Raw genomic sequence first — 22,828 nt, forward strand, 5'->3', positions numbered from 1 at the left:
TTTCTTTATTGTGTCTACTTCCCTTTTTAGGTCTAGTATGGTTTTGTTCATTTCCATCATCTGTTTGGATGTGTTTTCCTGTTTTTCTGTAAGGACTTCTTCCTGTTTGATTATGTTATCCTGTTTTTCTTTAAGGATTTGTAACTCTTTAGCAGTGTTCTCCTGCAATTCTTTAAGGGATTTTTGTGCTTCCTCTTTAGTGTCTTCTGCCTGTTTAGCAGTGTTCTCCTGTATTTCTTTAAGTGTGTTATTAAAGTCCTTCTTGAAGTCCTCTACCATCATCAGGAGATATGCTTTTAGATCCGTGTCTAGCTTTTCCGGTGTGTTGGGGTGCCCTGGACTGGGCGAAGTGGGGGTGCTGGGTTCTGATGATGGTGAGTGGTCTTGGTTTCTGTTAGTAAGATTATTACGTTTACCTTTCGCCATCTGGTAATCTCTGGGGTTAGTTGTTATCGTTGTCACTGTTTAAAGATTGGAGCAGAAGCTGTGTTCCACTCACCAGCAGTCTCTAAATCCTGCGGCGGGGGTCGTGGGTAGCTGGCGGTACCCCGGTGCTGGTCCAGCCGGAAGAGGCCTGTGGTCCTACTCAGGCCGGTTTTCTGTTTCCCTAACTAATGCAGTCTCTGGTCCCGCGTGCAATTGGATTGGAGCAGAAGCTGTGTTCCACTCTCCAGAAGTCTTAAGATCCTGTGGAGGGTGTTGTGGGTAGCTGGCGAGTGTCAGCCGACCCTGCGCCCCAGCTGCCCAGGTGCTTTTCTGACCGGAAGAGGGTTGTGGCCCTATGTAGGCCGGATTTCTCTCTCCCCAACCAGAGCAGTCTCAGGTCCCGCGTGATTGGACTGGAGCAGAAGCTGTGTTCCACTCACCAGCAGTCCCAAAATCCTGCGGTGGGGGTCGTGGGTAGCTGGCGGGTGTCAGGCAACCCTGCGCTCCAGCTACCCCGGCGCTGATCCGGCCGGATGAGGCCTGTGGCCCTACTCAGGCTGGTTTCTGCTTCCCTAACTAATGCAGTCTCAGGTCCCGCGCGCAATTGGATTGGAGCAGAAGCTGTGCTCCACTCACCAGAAGTCTTAAGATCCTGTGGCGGGTGTTGTGGGTAGCTGGCGAGTGTCAGCCGACCCTGCGCCCCAGCTGCCCCTGTGCTTTTCTGACCGGAAGAGGCTTGTGTCTTAACCTGTATTTTACTTAATTGTTTTCATTTTCTTCCAACCACATATAAAGTCTTCTGGTGAAAAAAATTATCAGCTTTATTTATTACTGTACCCTAAATCAGTGCATAATAACCTCTCAATAATGTTGTCATGTGAAAAACACACACTGTTTGAGTCTAACTTGCAATATATTTTCACTTAATAGTCATAAAAATCTAATAGTTTATGTTAAGAAAAAGAAACCAAAATTTCTAAGATTATTGTTTCTGAAGTTTCAAAGCTTTTGTGTATGCTGTGGCTGGGAATAAACTACTTTTAAATCACTATATTTTATTATGTTGTATGTTTATTTAGGAAGGATTTGAGAAATGTGTACCATACTAGGGGTGTTCTAAAATGCCTTTGAAACCAATTCTTAGTCCAGAGTCTTACAATAGCTCAGCACTGTTGCAGCCCCAACTCAGGATATTTCTGGGACAATGAAGATATTCTATCTGTAACAGAAGCTCCTGTAATGATCAGAAATAACAAAGGTGATGATGCAACCATGGGTAAAAGGACTTCCTTTACTATGATTGACTTGTGATTAATGAATCAGGGCAGTGACTCTTAAAAATATGGTAACTCTTAAAAATATGGTAGTGGATCCATCCTAAGCTTTCTAGTATAGATATTTAATGAGACTCCCGGTGTGTGAAACAGCTGACCCTAACCCCCATCACACACTGCATTGGAGGCCCAGTGCTGTGGACCACAGTCTGCTAGAACTATACCCAGGTGGGCGTTCACATGTTTCTCTGTGCATCTGTGTTTCATTTCTTTCTAAGGAGTATCCTGAAGTTTTTGCTTTTATTTTTGTACGTGATATTGTCAGGAAAATCTATCAAGTGTGGGCAGACTATCTTTAGAGAGATATGTCAAGTGCTGCCTCATCATGGTACTCTTCTCCATCTTTTACAGGTCAATGCACAAGTTAGCCCAGCTGGAAAGACTTGACCTAGGCAATAATGAATTCAGCGAGCTGGTAAGCAAATGTGCTTCATTAACTTGTCAAATAGTCTCAAGGAGATTCTTCTTGTATCTTCACAACCCCAAGCATTAAAGCATTGAGTGAACATGTATGCTTCCAAACACTAAGATAATGAAAGCTAATAGCTATATTGATTGTTTCACTATATAGTAAACCACAGGAACTGAGTATTACATATCACAAAAAGTCAGAATTAGAACAGATGTGTATTGGACTATTTACTACCAATTATGTGGCAAGAGGAACCATGTTAACTGTGCTGCAAGCTTCATCTCAGCTAATCTTCACCTGACACATGATAATTTTAACTTTATATAAACGAACCTGAAGTGGTCCCTAGTTATGTTATGTGGCTACACAAGGATTAAAGGGTATTGTTCACTTTGAAGACTGCTGTGGTGGTTTAGAAAGTTAGTCCCAAGGGTCAGCAGCCTTCCAGTTTTAATGAAAGAACCTTTCTCATGAAGACATGTTGATACCTTAGTCACTGCCTTTAAGAGTGACAGTGTTCTGACAGCCATTTTCAATTTTTGGCTTTATTTCAAGTATGTCCAAAGACCAGAATCAGAAAATCAAATTAGAAAGCAAATAGAAAATCCTTTGTAAGAAAACCCACCATTCTTTATTCAAAAGTTTCCCATTAGACATTGTCAAATCTCCAAAATCAAATTTACCTGTAGTTAACTGAAGGCCTCTAACTAATCAATCAGTTTTTACAACCCTTGATAACACATTTAGGGAAAGTCAATTAATATCTCTAAGCCTCATTTTCTTGATCTATAAAATGGGGATTATAGTGATTGTTGCCTCAGAAGGCTTGTGTGAGAATTAAATTGAACATGTATATAAGATTGGGCCAAAAGCGCTCTGAGCCAGTGCCCTGTGTAGAATGGCAGGGTTTTCATTCATGCTATAAGGTTATGCATGAAGAATACTCACTGTTTCACTTTAACCATGTCCAGTACATTATTATGCTGCCTTATATGCTGATTGTCAGTGCCAACGGTAGGCTTTTATTTGTCTAGATTAAAGGCTTTAATCTATCCTTAAATAAAAATCCCCTCACTAAAATATCTTCCCTTCTGTTACTGAGATATGGACCTACATAATAACTTGTCTTTGTAACCTGGATGGAAAGGATTCCTGGCCTGGGAAGCTTGTAGTATGCCAGGTGCACGTGATGTTGCTGAGTTCTGACACTTAACCATGTGTCTCTGAAACCAAGCACTGTCCCTCTCCCTCTTAAATACACTACCATATTTGGTTCTCCTTCCATCCTCCCTCCAGAACCAACTCAGCTGTCATTTCTGTTCTTACCAGTCAGTCCCCAGTAGTGGCTTCATAGCCAGCCAGCCTGAATCCTCTGGATGTGCACTCTGAGATAAGCCCAGGAAAAGTAGATGTCAGATCTTCCATCTGTCATATTATGCCAACCAACTTACTGTATGTGAGCACAAGGAGAGAGAATGAATGCACCCTAGTATGCATTTTTCCTCTCAATGGTTTACAGATAATTTTTCAATGAGTGTATGCATATGCACATAAGTGTAGTGCCAGAAAAGTCTTTCAGATTCTCTGGAACTAGAGATATAGAAAGTTATAAGCCACTTACTCTGACTTATAACTGGGAACTGAACTTGGGTCCTCTGAAAGAACAGTAAGCATCCTTAATCACTGAACCATCTCTCTAGCCCTGAATCATTGTATTTTTAAGGAATATACGTATGGTAGAGACAGGGATGGGTAAGGGTGGTAAATAACCTTGAAGTATGTACAGACAAATTTGAAGTTAGTTGCTAAAGCACTAGGGAGAGCCCTGCTTTGCTTACGCCATATTTCTTGATGTCATGAGAAGAAAAAAAAAAAAAAAAAAAAAAACAGGCAGCAATTAAGTTCTTTACCTTACTATGTAACTGCATCTTTCTTACCATTAAAATAAGAGCATCAGTTTCACACATTTCATGGGCTTTGGGAAAGTTTGGATGTAAGAAAATCTGCAGTAAACACTCCACATATGTTTTAAAGAATTTCAGTCACCTAAAACTTTGCAAGCTTTTCACATGAACAACTGTAAATTAGTACTTTAAAGATTTAGATCAACAAGCAGTAGGTGTTTTAGTTAGGGTTTCTATTGCTGTGAAGAAACACCATGAACATGGTCTTATAAAGGTAAGCATTTAATTGGAGTTGGCTTATATTTCAGAGCTTTAGTCCATTATCAGCATGGCATGCAGGCAGACATGGTGCTAGAAAAGTAGCTGAGAGTTGTATATCTGGACCCCCAGGCAGAATGGAGAGAGAGAGAGCCATTGGGCCGAGCTTAAACACTTGAAACCTCAGAGCTTACCACCTGTGACACACTTCATCCAACAAGGCCCCACTTTCTCCAAAAAAGCCACACCTCCTAATAGTACCACTCCCTGTGAGCCTATGGAGGCCATTTTCATTCAAACCACCACAGTAAGATATATGGAAAGAATTTCCAATGTAAACTGACTTTTTTATTTCTGAAATAAACAGACCACAAGAGTGTGTGTGTGTGTGTGTGTGTGTGTGTGTGTGTGTGTGTGTGTGTGTCTTGATAAAATAAAATGTCTTAGAGTGGATAGTTTATGAGCTATGGAAAATCATTCTCACAGCCTTAGGCATTGTAAGATTCAGTGTTAGGTTGGGGTCCATCCTCTCTTCATCCAAAATGACTCTGTTGTGTTCTGTGTTCTGACATAGCAGAAGACAGAAGGGTAGAACAGGTGAACTCTCTCAGAAGCTTCTTACCAAAACATATCCATCTATTCATGAATCCACAGCCCATATGATAAACCACTGGCAAAATGTGCCTGCTTCAATACCATTGCAACAGAGATTTCATTTCATTATGGATTTTAAAATCATATAGTAAAAACTATCACCATATAATATATTCACTCCAATACCAATTCTGAGTTTTTTAAACTTGTGTTCATAGATGTAATTATATACATTATTCTGTCTACTTTATAGATTCTTGTTATTCATCAATTTAGGATAATTTCCAGCCCTTTTCTCTTTAAAATTACCCTCTAATCTACTTATATTCTATCTTGCTGGAATTTGTTAGATGTGAATATAAGCATGAAATTCTGCATGTTCAAGAAATGCAAGCTACTTATTTTATGCATTTTATGAAAAGTAGTCAAACAAGGAATGATTTTTAAATACATATTTCAATTCCTTAAAAACATGTTTTCAACCTCCCTGCTTAGAAATATGCAGTATCCACTCTCCAACATTAAGATGCTTTCAGCATTTTGATCTTTCTGGAAAGATCACTGTGGGAGCAGTCCACCATCTGCACCCGGAAGCTAAGGCTGTTCCACAGCCCTCTGTGCACTGGTCCCACCAGGAGAGAGCCATTCTCCCAGGGGTGCTTTCATTCCTGGGCTCAGAGGTAAGATAGCCACTTTCTCTCCAATAACTGTCTGGAGCAGAGTGAGCAAGGAGGACAGAGGGTCCAGGAACAGTGGAGCAGCTGGGACAGGATCCTTCCTGTATACCATCTGCACCCAAGAGCTGAGGCTGTTCCACACCCTGCTATTCACGGGTCCCACCAGAAAAGAGTTGTTCTCCCAGCCACTTTCTCTCCAATAATTGTCTGGAACAGGGCAGCAAGGAGCACACTGACACAGGAACAGTGCAGCAGCTAGGACAGGATCCTTCTGGTCACCATCTGCCCCCAGAGCTTGGGCTGTTCCAGAGTCCTCTGTACACAAGTTCCACCAGGAGAAAACTGGTCTCCCAGGAGTGCTGACACAGGCTTACAGATCCACAGGAGAGACAAGCTCCAGCCAGAGATAGCAAGACTATCTAACATCAGAGTTAACCAAATCTTGACAAAGAAATATTACCAACAGAAACCAATGCTACTTAGAATAATCAGAACTCAGTTCTCCCACCACAGCAAGTCTTGGATAACCCAAAACACCAGAAAAGCAAGACATTGATGTAAAATCACATCTCATTATGATGATAGAGGATTTTAAGAAGGACATAAATCACTCCTTTAAAGAAATACAGGAGAACACAGGTAAACAGATAGAAGCCCTTAAAGAGGAAACACAAAATTCCCTTAAAGAATTACAGGAAAATATACACAAATGGGTGAAAGAATTGAACAAAACCATCCAGAATCCAAAAAATGGAACTAGAAACAATAAAGAAATCACAAAGAGAAACAACTCTGGAGATAGAAAACCTAGGAAAGATATCAGGGGTCATAGATGCAAGCATCACCAACAGACTATAAGAAATAGAAGAGAGAATCTAAGGTGCAGAAGATACCACAGAAAGCATTAACACAACAATCAATGAAAATGGAAAATGCAAAAAGGATATTTTCCTACCCAAAATATCCAGGAAATCCAGAACACAATGAGAAGACCAAACCTAAGGATAATAGGTATAGATAAGAATGAAGATTTTCAACTTAAAGGGCCTGCAAATATCTTCAACAAAATTATAGAAGAAAACTTCCCAAACCTAAAGAAAGAGATGGCCATGAACATACAAGAAGCCTACAGAACTCCAAATAGACTGGACCAGAAAAGAAATTCCTCCTGACACAAAACAATCAGAAGAACAAATGCACTAAATAAAGATAGAAATTGCAAGCTTGTACAACCACTCTGGAAATCAGTCTGGCAGTTCCTCAGAAAAATGGACATAGTACTACCGGAGGATCCCGCAATACCTCTCCTGGGCATATATCCAGAAGATGTTCCAACCGGTAAGAAGGACACATGCTCCACTATGTTCATAACAGCCTTATTTATAATAGCCAGAAGCTGAAAAGAACCCAGATGCCCCTCAACAGAGAAATGGATACAGAAAATGTGGTACATTTACACAATGGAGTATTACTCAGCTATTAAAAAGAATGAATTTATGAAATTCCTAGGCAAATGGATGGACCTGGAGGGCATCATCCTGAGTGAGGTAACCCAATCACAAAAGAACTCACACAATATGTACTCACTGATAAGTGGATATTAGCCCAGAAATTTAGAATACCCAAAATATAAGATACAATTTGCTAAACACATGAAACTCAAGAAGAATGAAGACCAAAGTGTGGACACTTTGCCCCTTCTTAGAATTGGGAACAAAACACCCATGGAAGGAGTTACAGAGACAAAGTTTGGAGCTGAGACAAAAGGATGGACCATCTAGAGACTGCCATATCCAGGGATCCATCCCATAATCAGCTTCCAAACGCTGACACCATTGCATACACTAGCAAGATTTTGCTGAAAGGACCCTGATATAGCTGTCTCTTTTGAGAGTATGCCAGGGCCTAGCAAACACAAAAGTGGATGCTCACAGTCAGCTATCTGATGGATCACAGGGCCCCCAATGGAAGAGCTAGAGAAAGTAACCAAGGATCTAAAGGGATCTGCAACCCTATAGGTGGAACAACAATATGAACTAACCAGTACCCCCCGGAGCTCCTGTCTCTTGCTGCATATGTATCAGAAGATGGCCTAGTCAGCCATCAGTGGAAAGAGAGGCCCATTGGTCGTGCAAACTTTATATGCCTCAGTACAGGGGAATGCCAGGGCCAAGAAGTCGGAGTGGGTGGGGGAGCGTGTGGGGGACTTTTGAGATAGCATAGGAAATGTAAATGAAGTAAATACCTAATTAAAAAAATAAAGTAACAAGATTAAATAAATAAATAAATAAATAAATAAATAAATAAATAAAATAAAAGCAGTAAGGGAAAAAGGCCAAGTAACATATAAAGGCAGGCCTATCAGAATTACACCAGATTTTTCACCAGAGACTATAAAAGCCAGAAGATCCTGGACAGATGTTATACAGACCCTAAGAGAACACAAATGCCAGCCCAGGCTACTATACCCTGCAAAACTCTCAATTGCCATACATGGAGAAGCCAAGATAGTCCATGACAAAAACAAATTTGGACATATATCTCCACAAATCCAGCCCTACATAGGATAATAAATGGAAAATTCCAACACAAGGAGGGAAATTATGCCCTAGAAAAAGAAAGTAATCTTCTTTTAACCAGCCAAAAAAGAAGATAGCCACAAAAACATAATTTCACCTCTAACAACAAAAATAACAAGAGACAACACTCACTTTTCCTTAGTATCTCTTAATATCAATGGACTCAATTCCCTGATAAAAAGACAAAGACTAACAGACTGGATATGTAAACAGGAACCAACATTTTGCTGTATAAAGGAAACCTGCCTCAATGACTAAGACAGACACTACCTCAGGTAAAAGACAGGAAAACAATTCTCCAAGCAAATGGTCCCAAGAAAAAAGCTGGAGTAGCCATTCTAATATAAAATAAAATTGCCCTTCAACAAAAAGTTATCAAAAAAAGAAAATAAAGAAGGACACTACATACTTGTCAAAGGGAAAATCTACCAAGATGAACTCTCAATTCTGAACATCCATGCTCCTAATACAAGGGCACCCACATTAATAAAATAAACTTTACTAAAACTCAAAGAACACATTTTACCTCACACAAAAATAGTTGGAGATTTCAACACCACACTCTCAGCAATGGACAGATCATGGATACAGAAACTAAACAGAGACACAGTGAAATTAACAGAAGTTATGAACCATAGATGGCTTTAACAGATATCTAGAGGACATTTTATCCTCAAACAAAAGGATATACCTTATTCTCAGCACCTCATTGTACCTTTCCAAAATTGACCATATAATCAGTCACAAACAGGCCTCAACAAATACAAGAAGATTGAAATAATCTCATGCATCCTATCAGATCACCATGGACTAAGGCTGGTCTTCAAGAACAACATAAACAATAGAAAGCACACATACATGTGGAAGCTGAACAACACTACACAATGATAACTTGGTCAAGGAAAAAAGAAAGAAAGAAATTAAAGACTTTTTAGAGTTTAATGAAAATGAAGCCACAACATACCCAAACTTATGGGACACAATGAAAGCAGTCCTAAGTGGAAAACTCATACCTCTGAGTGCCACCAAAAAGAAACTAGAGAGAGCATACACTCGAAGTTTGACAGCACACCTAAAAGCTCTAGAATGAAAGGAAGCAAATTCATGCAAGAGGAATAGAGGGCAGGAAATAATCAAACTCAGGGCTGAAATCAACCAAGTAGAAACAAAAAGAACTAAGCAGAGAATCAAACAAACCAGGAGTTGGTTCTTTGAGAAAATCAACAAGATAGATAAACCCTTAGCCAGACTAACCATAAGGGACAGAGACAGAATCCTAATTAACAAAATCAGAAATTTAAAGAGAGGCATACCAACAGAAACCAAGAAAATCAAAAAAAAAAAAATCATCAGATCCTACTACAAAAGCCTGTACTCAACAAAACTGGAAAATCTGGATGAAATGAACAATTTTCTAGACAGATATCAGGTACCAAAGTTAAATCAGAATCAGATTAATGATCTAAACAGTCCCATATACCCCAAAGAAATAGAAACAGTCACTAATAGTCCCCAAACCAAAAAAAAAAAAAAAAAAACAGTCCAGGACCAGATGGGTTTAGTGACAAATGGGGCCTCATAAAATTGCAAAGCTTCTGTAAGGCAAAGGACACTGTCAATAGGACAAAATGGCAATGAACATATTGGGAAAAGATCTTTACCAATCCTTCATCTGATAGAGGGCTAATATGCAATATATACAAGGAGCTCAAGAAGTTAGACTCTAGAGAACCAAATAACCCTATTTAAAAATGGGGTACAAAGCTAAACAAAGAATTCTCTATTGAGGAATACTGAATGGCTGAGAAGCACCTAAAGAAATGTTCAATATCCTTAGTCATCAGGGAAATGCAAATCAAAACAACTCTGAGATTCCACGTCACACCAGTAAGAATGGCTAAGACCAAAAACTCAGATGACAGCAGATGCTGGTGAAGATGTGGAGAAAGAGGAACACTCCTCCATTACTGGTGGGATTGAAAGCTAGTACAACCACTCTGGAAATCAATTCAGCAGTTCCTCAGAAAATTAGATATAGTATTACCTGAAGACCCCGCAATACCACTGGGCATATACCCAGAAGATGCTCCAACATGTAATAAGGACACATGTTCCACTATGTTCATAGCAGCCTTATTTATAATAGCCAGAAGTTGAAAAGAACCCAGATGTCCCTCAACAGAGAAATGGATACAGAAAATGTGGTACATTTACACAATGGAGTACTACTTAGCTATTAAAAATGATGAATTTATGAAATTCCTAGGCAAATGGATGGATCTGGAGGATATCATCCTAAGTGAAGTAACCCAATCACAAAAGAACACACATGATATGCACTCACTGACTCAAGTGCATGTTAGCCTAGAAGCTCAGAATACCCAAGATACAATTCACAAACCACATGAAGCTCAAGAAGAAGGAAGACCAAAGTGTGGATACTTTGGCCCTTCTTAGAAGGGGGAACAAAATACCCATGGAAGGAATTACAGAAACAAAGTGTGGAGCAGAAACTGAAGGAAAGGCCATCCAGAGACTGCCCCACCTGGGGATCCATTCCAAATACAGTCACTACATCCCAAACCCAGACACTATTGTGGATTCCAGCAAGAAATGGCTAACAGAAGCCTGTTATAGCTGTCTCCTGAGAGGCTCTGCCAGTGCCTGGCAAATACTGAAGTGGATGCTCACAGCCATCCATTGGACGAAGCACAGGATCCCCAATGAAGGAGCTAGAGAAATTACCCAAGAAGCTGAAGGGGTTTGCAGCCCCATCGGAGGAATGACAATATGAACTAACCAGTTCCCCCAGAGCTCCCTGGGACTAAACCACCAATCAAAAAAAAAAAAAAAAAAACATGGTGGGACTCATGGCTCTAACTGCATATGTAGCAGAGGCCTAGTCAGTCATCAATGGGAGGAGAGGTCCTTGGTCCTGTGAAGGTTCTATGTCCCTGTAAAGGGGAATGCCAGGGCCAGGAAGCAGGAGTGGGTGAGTTGGTGAGCAGGGGGTGGGGGGAAGCAGGGAGGGGATTTTCGTAGGGGAAACTAGGAAAAGGGATAACATTTGAAATATAAATAAAGAAAATATCTAATAAAAACAATAAATTTATGAAATTCTTAGGCAAATTAATGGAACTAGAAAATATCATCCTGAGTGAGGTAACCCAGTCACAAAAGACTGGTTTTCAGGGGGGAAACCAGGAAAGGGGATACACATTTGAAATGTAAATAAAGAAAACATCTAATAATTTTTTTAAAAATCTCTGTGGGAATATTTGCACTCCTTGAAATTAAATGCAATGTGCCGCATGCAAACAGAACCTTCTGAACAGTACACACTACACTTCTGGGTTAAATGTAAGGGCTTGTGGATCTTAAAGGCACTGGTTGGTCTTCCAGAAATCCTGACTTCAATCCCCAGCAACCAGATGGAGGGAGCCAGGACTCCAGATAAATATGTAGCAAAGGATGGCCTCAGCTGACATTAATGGGAGGAGAGGGAGGCTTGATGCCCCTGCATAGGAGGATGCTAGAAGAGTGAGGCAGAAGTGGGTTAATGAGTGGAGGAGCACCCTCATAGAGGCAAAGGGAAGGAGGAAGAAGTAGGATGGGATGGGGATTTGGTGGAGGGGTAACCGGGAAGGTGGATATCATTTAAAATGTAAATGAATAAAATGATTTAATTTTAAAAAGAATAAAAAATTAAATGAAAGCAGAAACAATATGTCAAGAGCAAAAGAAAAGTGTTGAATCTGTAGGAAAGACTAAGGCTTGATATTTTACCAACAGTGCAAAGGTGGACTGAGTTTATCATGTTTTATAAATTCATCCAAAAACTAACAGTATTTGACTAGTACTTCAAAAAGTCAGAAAATCTTTTTTAAAACAGTTCAAAAATGAGTCACCCCTGGACACATTAAAGAATTAACATTCTATGAAACTTCTTTATAAAAAAAAATGTAAAGAAAATATTCTCCATTCTATAATCCACCATTCAAATCTATAGTAGGGTGGAAAATTATAACAAGAAAAAAAAAATTTCATCTTGGGCTTCAACTGATTTTATTTCTGTTCTATTTTCTCTAATTGATTTTATAAAATATTCTAATTTAATGAAAATCTGTGTATTGGAGATACCCTGACCTATATAACTAAAAAGATCAGTTACAGACTATGTACTCAGGTAGGGTGTGCAATGAATATGTTCTCACAGAAATTTGAAATTGTTGAGTACATTTCTAATGTCTTCACATGCTATTGAAATTCACTGGACTATAAGATTAATTTTATTAAAAGCATTACAGTAAGCACCTCCACGTCCCTAGTTTCCCGAGGTTTGCTCATTTTTAATTACCTAAGATGCATGCACACCCGAGGCAAGCAGCAAGCCTCACTCTTGTGCCTATTCATTTCCTTCATGTGTAATTACAACATGTTTCCTACATCTAATCAAATTTTACCAATTGTTCTTCAAGTAAAGATTATTTTAAAAGAACAAAATAAGAATGAATCATTATATAACAAGCTATCTTAGCTTTAGGCAAAGTATTTAAAACTTGAAACATCCTGATTAGTAATGCCTCCATTTCCCTGTATTTGGAGAACTATTAAGAGTTTGAATCACACCAGAAGCATTGCCAGAGTTATTAACATAACAAAACTTAAGAACTGAAACTCACTCTTTACTGTAATTGCAAGCACATCATCCTCTGCTTGGTCAGGAGTACCGGAGGTACAAACTATATAAATTATTTCACAGAAATTTCGGATAAAGACCAATTATGCCCTGGAGAAGGGAAAGAGGAAGAGAGAATGTAGAAGTGATAGCTCCAGAAAGCCACTAACACACAACAGACGAGAACAGGTGAAGAATCGTGAGATCCTGAGGCTGATGGCATTGAGAGGAATGCATACCTTCTGGCACTATGACTTTGGGGGGCATTTGAGTTTTGTAGCTGTGTGGAGAAAACCACAAATGGAAATAAGTGGTCTTACAGTGTTTAGTGTCAACAGCCTGAAGAAATATTGCTGGTGAAACAATGAGAAGAAAGTTGAAAAATTCCATATTTGTCCAGCCCCTTATTCTCTCCAAGACACTCTGTTTATGTAGAACTCCTCATAGATCCTCCTGTCAAAGAAAGGAAAGAAGGAAGGGAGGGAGGGAGGGAGGGAGGGAGGGAGGGAGGGAGGGAGGGAGGGAGGAAGGAAGGAAGGAAGGAAGGAAGGAAGGAAGGAAGGAAGGAAGGAAGGAAGGAAGGAAGGAAGGAAGGAAGGAAGGAAGGAAGGAAAGAAAGAAAGAAAAGAAGAAACAGTAAACTTAGGATTTCTGAAGTAGACTATAAAAGAATAAGCTCCCATTGGAAAGCCAATAGCCTAATAAGCAGCAGTTTAATTCTGTGCTGAGTACAATATACAATAGAAATCCTTTCTGACTAGATTTTGGCATCATTTTTCTCCGGAAAGTTCTCCCTGGCCTAGCAGAATACCCAGCTCCCACCTGGCACTTGGAATAAATAATTTGGTTTTTAAAAGCAAACAGTTCAGTTAGTTTTAATCATCAGAATTATGCCTATCCACACAGGAAATGTTTAATTCAAGCTAGACAGTAATGGAGATGGGAGAAACATTTCCATTTATCTGAAAAAGCAATCATTTGATTATAAACTGTCTTTTGAGGAGTCAATCTCCTGGAGCAATCTTAGATGTTTTCCAAACCGCTTATGTAGGAAGCTTTATAATTCAAAATTGTGACCATTCCTACTGTGCTCACTAGTTCTGTGTCAACCTGACATAAGATAGAGTCCTTTTGGAAGAGAAAGTCTCAATTAAGAAACTCCCATTGTGGTGGCATATGAACACTGGCCTGAAAAAGCCATTGAATGCTCAAAGCTCAGCTGGCTTTTCTGAGGCAACCTTGGACAATAAAATTGATGAGAGGAAAGCAGACAATAGAGGCCTGGCTTGTGATGTTTCAGGGGAAGTAAAGCCTCTATTGCGGCCATATATGAGATTTTTTTTTTAATTAAGACTCTGTGATTCTAGTCAGAATCAGCCATGATTAACAAGAGACCAACATTACTAACATGAAATGGCCTTACTGAGACAATTGATGCTGGATTTTAGCTGGAACTAAGAAGTTAGAAGTGGTTAAGAAGACACCAGCAACATTAAGGATTATAAATCTGGGAGTATTTCAGCAGGCTCAACAAATAGAATCTGTGGTACAGAGGGAGCTGAAGCTGCATCTCATGCTGGCAGCTAAACTTGGCAGTGTAAGAACTACCCTGGCTTTGTAGGCATGAAGGGGTCATGGGAAGCAATTGATGCTTGATGCTGGAGTTCTTGAAGAAAAGCGGGGAGAGCTCATGGGTGAAAAGTGTAGCCTCAGTTACTATAGAAGGCTTAGGATTGAAAGGGTCATGAGAAGAAGTTGAGGTTTGATGCCATGTAGCAGGGTCAGAGTCACTGAAGAAATCCCAAGGGTGGCTCTTGAAAATGCAGCATGAGACCCCATCATTTTGATACTCAGACCTACCACCAAGCACAGCAGCAGGTGTGGAGTGGAGCTGACCTGAGTCTACAAGATGTAATATGTGTGCTATGGCAAACTCTTTGGAGCCCAGAAGTCTGACGCTGAGCTTTACACAGCCGGACCTCAGTTTTACTCTCATCTATTTGTGACCATGTTCTGGTTCTTTCTTCTTGCAATGAGAATGTATTTAATATATTTTTTTATTTTACTGGAGTCCACAGTTGCATAAGATTTTAAAATGTTAGATAGATTTTTGGAACTTTAGGAAGGTAGGTATTTTAAAGGGTTAAACTTTTTTTTTTTTTTTTTTGACAGGGTTTCTCTGTATAGCCCTGGCTGTCCTGGAACTCACTTTGTAGACCAGGCTGGCCTCGAACTCAGAAATCCGCCTGCCTCTGCCTCCCAAGTGCTGGGATTAAAGGCGTGTGCCACCACACCCGGCCCCACCCATATTTTTAAAAGACTTAGAACTTTAAAAGTTGGAATATTTTATACTGTTGTTAATATTAACATACTCTCCTGAGGATAAATGTAGAAGGAAAGGCTCTAGCTGAACAGTGATTTATTTGTGTGTCTCACTGACAAAAGTGAATTGTGATGGCTAGTTGTATGCCAACAAGATAGACCCATTTTGGAAGTGGAAAACTCAATTGAGGAATTTGAGATTTGCCTGTGGTCAAGACTTTGGTGCGTTTTCTTTGTTGACTAGTAATATGAGAGGGCCAAACTCAAATGGTATCAACCCCGGACTTGTGGTTTGGGGTGCTATAAGAAAATCAGTAATAAATCAGTAAACAACATTCCTTCATTTCCTATCCATCAGCTTCTGCCTCCAGGTTCCTGCCTGAGTTTGTGCCTTGCTTCAGTGATGCACTATGAAAACAAACCATTTTCTCCACTAGTTGCATATGCTCATGGTATTCTCTCACAGCGATAGAAATCTTAAGACACCAACTAATTCTGAAATTTGAAAGAAACCCTTGATGACTGATTCAGTTAAAAACAACTTTTCCAGTAAAAATAGTTGCAGACATTTCTTTCATAAGTGAATCTAAGGGGATCCTCATTGTCTATCAATGCAACATCTGTTGACACAGGATCATAGTTCATGGTTTCCAGTGTTAACCATGCAAATGAAAACTTGTTTTGTGGTTTCAAACAGCAATAAAATAAATCACCTTATCTAGGCTTGAAAAAAAAAAAAAGGAGCTTTCTCCTGTTGGCAGTTCTCATTACTACAGTACCATAATGGCCATCGTGAATGGAATCAACCCACCCCTATAATGAGAGGGCATGTTCTTTCAATTTAGCGAAGTGCAAGAGATTCTGACAACATTTTCAATCATAAAAATTAAAGAAATGAAAAAGTCTTGAAAAAAACAGAGTAAAGCGTTTTAAACAGGAGTTCAAGTTCACAATTAAGACTTTTCAAATGAAATAGATGTTTTCCACTTCTAATATGGCAGTAAATCTAAAGGTTGCAAGACCAAAAGGACACAGTAGAATGGCAAGAGGAGATGGCAATGAACCAGTAGTGGGCAAGGGAGAACTCTTGGGCCTTTGGGAAACTGAGTCAGTAAAACCCTCGTTAAGCCGTTTTACCTTTTGTCATATGGATTGACTTATGTTGTACTTATGTTGTTACTGATTTCCTTTACTACTATGTTAACCATGAACAGAAAGTTTTGAAGTGAAGGTTGTCAAGGTGGAGTCGGGAAGCTATTAATATTACTGCCATAATCTAGGCAAAAACAAGAATGTCTGGGATATCAGAGCAATAGAGAAGAGTCAGTTTCTTGAATCAGTTGTGAAAGTATTGCCAGGCAATTCCATGAAGTTTGAACTCTAAATAGTTCCCACAAAGCATCTGCAGAAATTGTTGAAGAACATGCAAAGACAGTCCATCAAATCTTTGTCAAAAGTATCCTCATTTTACTGCTTTTCAACCAGCTCCCCAGCATGCCTGTGGATACCCCCTTCCACATCATGAGAGAAATTGATGGAACTTAAAATATCTCACTTTCACTCACCATGCCAGGCCTAAACATCACTCACTGCATTGCTGAACTAGACAGGTAGAAGGACATATACTTTGAGTGTTAGTAGATACTAGAGAGTTTTCCTCTCAACAGAAGTAGCAATCCTCACTGACTTTTGGAGCTTATTAGGGGTACCAAAGAACTCTGATTTCCCAGAAAGTCTTTTTGGTTTTTATTAAGTCACAAGTAGATGATACTGAAATTTTTATGATACTCAAATTTACTTTATTGCATCTACAGCTCCTCTTCTAAGTTCCTAACTTCTTGCTTGTCTTCCCAGTTTACAGACAGCAGCATCTTCCCCTTCATTCTTTCAGTTTAATTTTGGTTGTGTCCTATTGGTGGGATTTGGGGAGCAATAGAAGACAAATTCCTCTGGTGCCTTGAGTAAGCTTGCTGTTTATCTATGCAGCACGCATTTGCCCTATGTTTGTTTATGCAGTTGTTCTGTAAGAACTGAAGGCCAAAGATTAATTAAACACAAGTTTGGCGTTTTAGAAATCCACGCTTAATAAGAATGCAAATCAGTGTGGCAGCTCACAGAAAACTACTCAGACAAATAAGATAGGAAATCTGAAAGCTGGCTTTTGATTGGAAAAGGCATGGAAGTTCTAAAAAAACAAAAAAAAAACAAAAAAAACAAAACAAAACAAAAAAACAGTGCCCTAAAAGCTCTGGGAAGGCAGAGCCGTGAGACACGTGAAGCAGCTGGGAAGACTGTGTGAGGTGGGGCCAGATAGGATCACCTTTCATAGAATAAAAAGAGAATGGTTGAGAAAGAACTGCAGCCAGGGCAGCAGAGTCTTTAATGCCAAGAAAGAACCCAACATTCAACCCTGGGTGGCAGCCTATTTTAAAGGTCAAGACCTTGTACTCTGATATGAAAGATGTCTTACCAAAAACTGTTCATTACTTACTCACTATAGGTGTCTCAAGTTGTGATCATCCCTATTGTTTCAATAGAAACAGGCAAAAAACATCTGTGAAAATCATAGTGGCTTTGGAAACACTAGGATACTTGAACCAAAGTGAAAATGGAGGAAACGAAGGGAATTTCAGAACATGAGGAGGTAGGGAAATCTAGAGTGTGACTTTGGCTGTAGTCTGGGTAAAAGGTAAGAGAAATGCAGCTGGAGAGGAAAGCAAACTGAAAGACAGTTTTGTCAGCATGGAGTTGGAATACCTTTGAAACATGGGAAACATATAGGAGATATGCAGGATTCAGAAAAGGTTCCTGGCTGTACATAACATCTGTGACTCACTAGCAGAGTTGGCCTACGTATATGATTAAAGACACAGAAATTATGCAAAACTAATAGAAAATGTGTAAAATAAAAAATACACAAATTTACAACTTCATTAATTATGTAATATAACTGATAACTATGATCCATGATTCAACAAAACTTTGAAATCTAAGTTCCCTGGTGTCAGGAAGCCCTTCTTTATTCCCCAATGTATTACACATCAGACTCTGCCAAATACAGGAAGGGTACCAGGAAATAGATCCCCTTCTCTACTGTATTTGCTGCACAACTCGGATACAGAAGCAAGATGGGGATTGTGACTTTCCCCGGACTCTCTTCTATAGCCACACAGTTGACTTGGTCCTTCGGTTCTTTAACTCTGAAGACAGTATTTCTTTCTGAAGGTAATGACCTCATCTGCTAGAATAGCTGAGATAGCCATTAGCTTACAACTGTTCTTCCCCATCCTAGTGAACATTTTTATGTAATGTTGGTAAAACAGAAACACAATTTAGGGAAATATATACAGCCAACAAAACATAAGCATGCCCTTATCATAAGGCTGCCCTAGGTTAGAACTCTTTATCACATCCTGGGTTAGAACTCTATTCGTTCTCAGTCATATCCAATATCTCAGCATAAAAATATCTGGTTGTCAACAGTGACAAGCAATAGTCTTCTTGTCTGCCTAGCTGATGTTATTAGCATACAGAAAACCCAGCTGGCACATTGTCCTATTGTTTGCTGTTGAGGTTTTTATGAATGAAAATAATCTCTATTAATCAGTCAACAGTTTTTTTTTCAATCCTGCCATGAACCAGACACTGTCTCCGTCCTGAAGGACTTATAAAGAAGTATGAAGTACCTTGCTTTTAGGTAAAGGTTATTTCCTGGACAGACAGGCTACTGTAAGCATCTTAGGAAAAAGGCATATGACTACCACCTAATTGTTTCACTTCCCCTGAGGATATAGACGGAGCACTGACCACAGTGGATGCTGGGATACTTAAAATTGGTGTGTTCACAGGGTGAATTATGAGTAAAGCATTCAAGGTAGAGTCTTCAAGGAATAATGTGGGGAATTGCAGGCTGGTCTCCAGTAGAGCTGAGGTCTGAACCCCGATGGTCATAATTCACCTACATGACACAGTAGGTTTTCCCTCATGCTCCCGGAACTCCAGCCCCTGCCTAAGGTACCACCTCTCACAGCCCCCACAAGAGAAGCATGGTCATGTAAGCAATGGCCCAAGCTTCTGACCTTCAGGCTAAACTCCTCCCCAGTTACCTAACAACAGTGAAGACCATTAAAAGGGGTGCTCAGCCCCCACCACACTCTCTTATTCCTTTGTCCTCTTACCTCTCACTTCTCTCCTCTTCCCTTTCTCTTTGTCTTCTTTCCTCTCCTCTCTCTCTCTCTCTCTCTCTCTCTCTCTCTCTCTCTCTCTCTCTCTCTCTCTCTCTCTCTCTCTTTCTCTCTCTCTCTCTCTCCTACCTTCTCTCTTTCCCCTGCATTTCTGTAATAAAGCTCTTAAACCATAGAGTTTCTGCTCTGCTCCTTCAAGTTCCACTGCACACTCTGGTCAGTATTGGGAACTTCTTCCCTCATCCCTCTCTCCCACAACCCTGGTGGCTTTAGCAAAGTAGCTCCGGGGGGGTCCCCAGGCAGGGCTGTCCCTTGACCACCCCCTGAAGCGTGGGATAGAGGAATGCCCACCCAGGGATGAGTGGATAGGGTAGATAGCAGCCCTCCCACGCCTGACTGACCAGAGAATTAGGGAAACTCTGGCGGGGTATGGGCATCCTTTCTTTTCCTTCCATTCTTCCCCAGGGGCTCCCAGGACCCCTCCCCTTTTTATTTTGTTCCCAACAGAACAAGACTTTCTGGGCCTTGAAAAATTAGTTATATTTAATATATATGGAGAATAGAGGGCATGTTGATCATGATATTGGCAGAATCAAGGGGAGAGGATTGAGAAACACATATGGAAGGTCCACAATGAGTTTAACAAGAACCAGCCGAGGAATAACGCATGGTGCCTTCCCACAGCATAAGCTCTAATTTCATTTTCATGTAATAAAAGAAAAATTAAGTGCCTTGGTGTGATTGATCACCAACAAGGGAGCCATAGAGCTGACTTGGCATTTATCCACCACCTTGGCACAAGCAGAAATATAAGATTGATTCAAAAGTAGCCTGCCCAAGTGTCTGTTCACAATTCCATATGAAAGGGGAAAATAGACCAAAGCATCAAAGCATATGCTATAAGAAAAAAATAAAAAATATGGACAACATTTTTTATATGATAGCCATAAGAATTTGCATCTTTAGTAAACTTTTACTAGCTTTCTCACACTAAATAAAACAAGAGTAAAACAAAGCTTGGAAAAAATAATCGCATACTGCTCACATATGGAGGAAAAACCTAGCTTGTTATAACTGGAGTAATAAACTTTATATATATATATATATATATATATATATATATATATTCATTTGTTACTAGGCAACCCATACATCTATGATTATCTCACCTTTGCACTCAGAAATCTGTAGGTTCTTATTAGCAACTGACTGACTACTTGTAGAGTTCTGTGGACAACATGATGAAGCAAATCTCAAGTTAGCACTTGTTCTTATGTGATGCCAAAGGTCAGGTGTCATTAAGTGTTCATCCACTCATTCATTCATTTAGCAGTTGTTAGATGAATGGATAAAGTTCCCTGCTCCTGTTCTGTTTTCTATTGTATTTTCCACTTGGCAGAGCACAGTTTTCAGTAAATGTTTATATCTGGTGTAGTTCACATGACCACACTAATTCCTCTCTCAGGCTCTAACAATACAAGGTAACATGGAAAGAGAAGTGTTCTAGTCCCACTTGTAATAATAATCTAGAGAGGATGTCACACTTTAACAAGTAGGATCAGACTTGTAGGACTCTAACTCTAACGTGTCCTGAAGTTTCTAGTAAAGTTTGCTCTAGCAAACAAAGGGTGCCCTGCAGAAGTGATCTTGAACTGAAATCTGAAGTATGAATGGAACTTAGTTCAACAAAAAAGTAGCAGCACTTTATACAGAGGTCTTGGCATGGCACAAGGACTTCCTGCTGTATATAAATGAGAGCAGAAAGCTAGGTGAGGTGAAAATATGTGAGGATAGCTTTTCAAGAGTTCCAGAATTATAAATATTAAAAAAATTATGTGGGCAAGAATATGTATGATTTGAAGCTGATGAAATATAAATTGGACTAACAAAACTGATGTGTTTGTAATTATAATAGATTGAAGTTAACACCTGACTCTTTGCTCATTTGTGATATAAAATTTTGACGAAACAAAGCAAAATTATTATAATCAAAAGAATTGAGCATGTAATTTTGAATTTGAATTATAAAACCTTGATCCTTGTCGATTATACAAATAAAATTATAATGTTATTAATCACACAGCACTAATTAGCCCTCAAACAGGGATTAGTAGACATGTCAATGTAGCACCATGGAGATAGTTTAGGTTCACTAATGTAAAACTGTAGTGACCTTAATATACCTGCCAAACATTTCATTCAATTGTTTCTAAAACCAAGTTTTAAAACATTCTTTTTGTGTGTATGTGAGTTCAGAGTATTTCTTTTTTCATTAGATATTTTCTTCATTTACATTTCAAATGTTTTCCTAGTTTCCTCTCCAAAAATACCCTATACCCTACCACATCCCTCCTCCCCCTGCTCCCCAACCCACCCACTCCCACTTCCTGGCCCTGGCATTCCCCTATACTGGGGCATAGAATCTTCACAAGATGAAAGGCCTCTCCTCCCATTGATGGCCAAATAGGCCATCCTCTGCTACATGTGCAGCTAGAGACACAAGCACTTGGGGGTACTGGTTAGTTCATATTGTTGTTCTTCCTATAGGGCTGCAGACTCCTTCAGCTCCTTGGGTATTTTCTCTAGCTCCTTCATTGGGGACCCTGTGATCCATCCAATAGCTGACTGTGAGCATCCACTTCAGTATTTGCCAGGCACTGGCATAGCCTTACACAAGATAGCTATATCAGGGTCCTGTCAGCAAAATCTTGTTGGCATATGCAATAGTGTCTGGGATGGTGGTTGTTTATGGGATGGATCCCTGGGTGGAGCAGTCTCTGGATGGTCTTTCCTTCAGTCTCAGTTCCAAACTTTGTCTCTGTAACTCCTTCCATGGGTATTTCGTTCTCCATTCTAAGAAGGAAAGAAGTATCTACACTTTGGTCTTCCTTCTTCTTGAGTTTCAGGTGTTTTGAAAATTGTATCTTGGGTATTCTAAGTTTCTGGGCTATTAACCTCTTATTCATGACGACATATAATGTGTGTTCTTTTGTGATTGGGTTATCTCACTTAGGATGATATCCTCCAGATCCATCCATTTGCCTAAGAATTTCATAAATTCGTTGTTTTTAATTGCTGAGTAGTACTCCAGTGTGTAAATGTACCACATTTTCTGTATCCATTTCTCTGCTGAGGGACATCTGGATTCTTTCCAGCTTCTGGCTATTATAAATAAGGCTGCTATGAACATAGTGGAGCATGTGTCCTTATTACAAGTTGGAACATCTTCTGGGTATATGCCCAGGAATTGTATGGCTGGATCTTTGGTACTACTATGTCCAATTTTCTGAGGAACTGCCAAACTGGTTTCCAGAGTGGTTGTACAAGCTTGCAATCCCACCAGCAATGGAGGAGTGTTCCTCTTTCTCCACATCCTTGCCAGCATCTGCTGTCACCTGAATTTTTTATCTTGGCCATTCTGACTGGTGTGAGGTAGAATCTCAGGGTTGTTTTGATTTGC

General features: G+C 39.7%; 1 protein-coding gene across 11 annotated transcripts in view; it reads left to right on the forward strand.

Moving 5' to 3' along the window:
• Lrrc7 (leucine rich repeat containing 7) overlaps window positions 1-22,828 on the forward strand; it is a 505,524-nt gene that overhangs the window by 347,381 nt on the left and 135,315 nt on the right. For all 11 annotated transcript variants that reach the window (XM_029475023.2, XM_029475017.2, XM_029475018.2 and 8 more), the window contains one exon: window positions 2,112-2,175. In XM_029475023.2, the coding sequence (XP_029330883.1) occupies window positions 2,112-2,175 (64 nt within the window). The remainder of the gene's footprint in view (window positions 1-2,111; window positions 2,176-22,828) is intronic.

The sequence above is a fragment of the Mus caroli genome, unplaced genomic scaffold, assembly GCF_978045245.1.
Source record: "Mus caroli unplaced genomic scaffold, Mus_caroli_1 scaffold_3, whole genome shotgun sequence".
In the NCBI taxonomy this organism is placed as follows: Eukaryota; Metazoa; Chordata; class Mammalia; order Rodentia; family Muridae; genus Mus; species Mus caroli.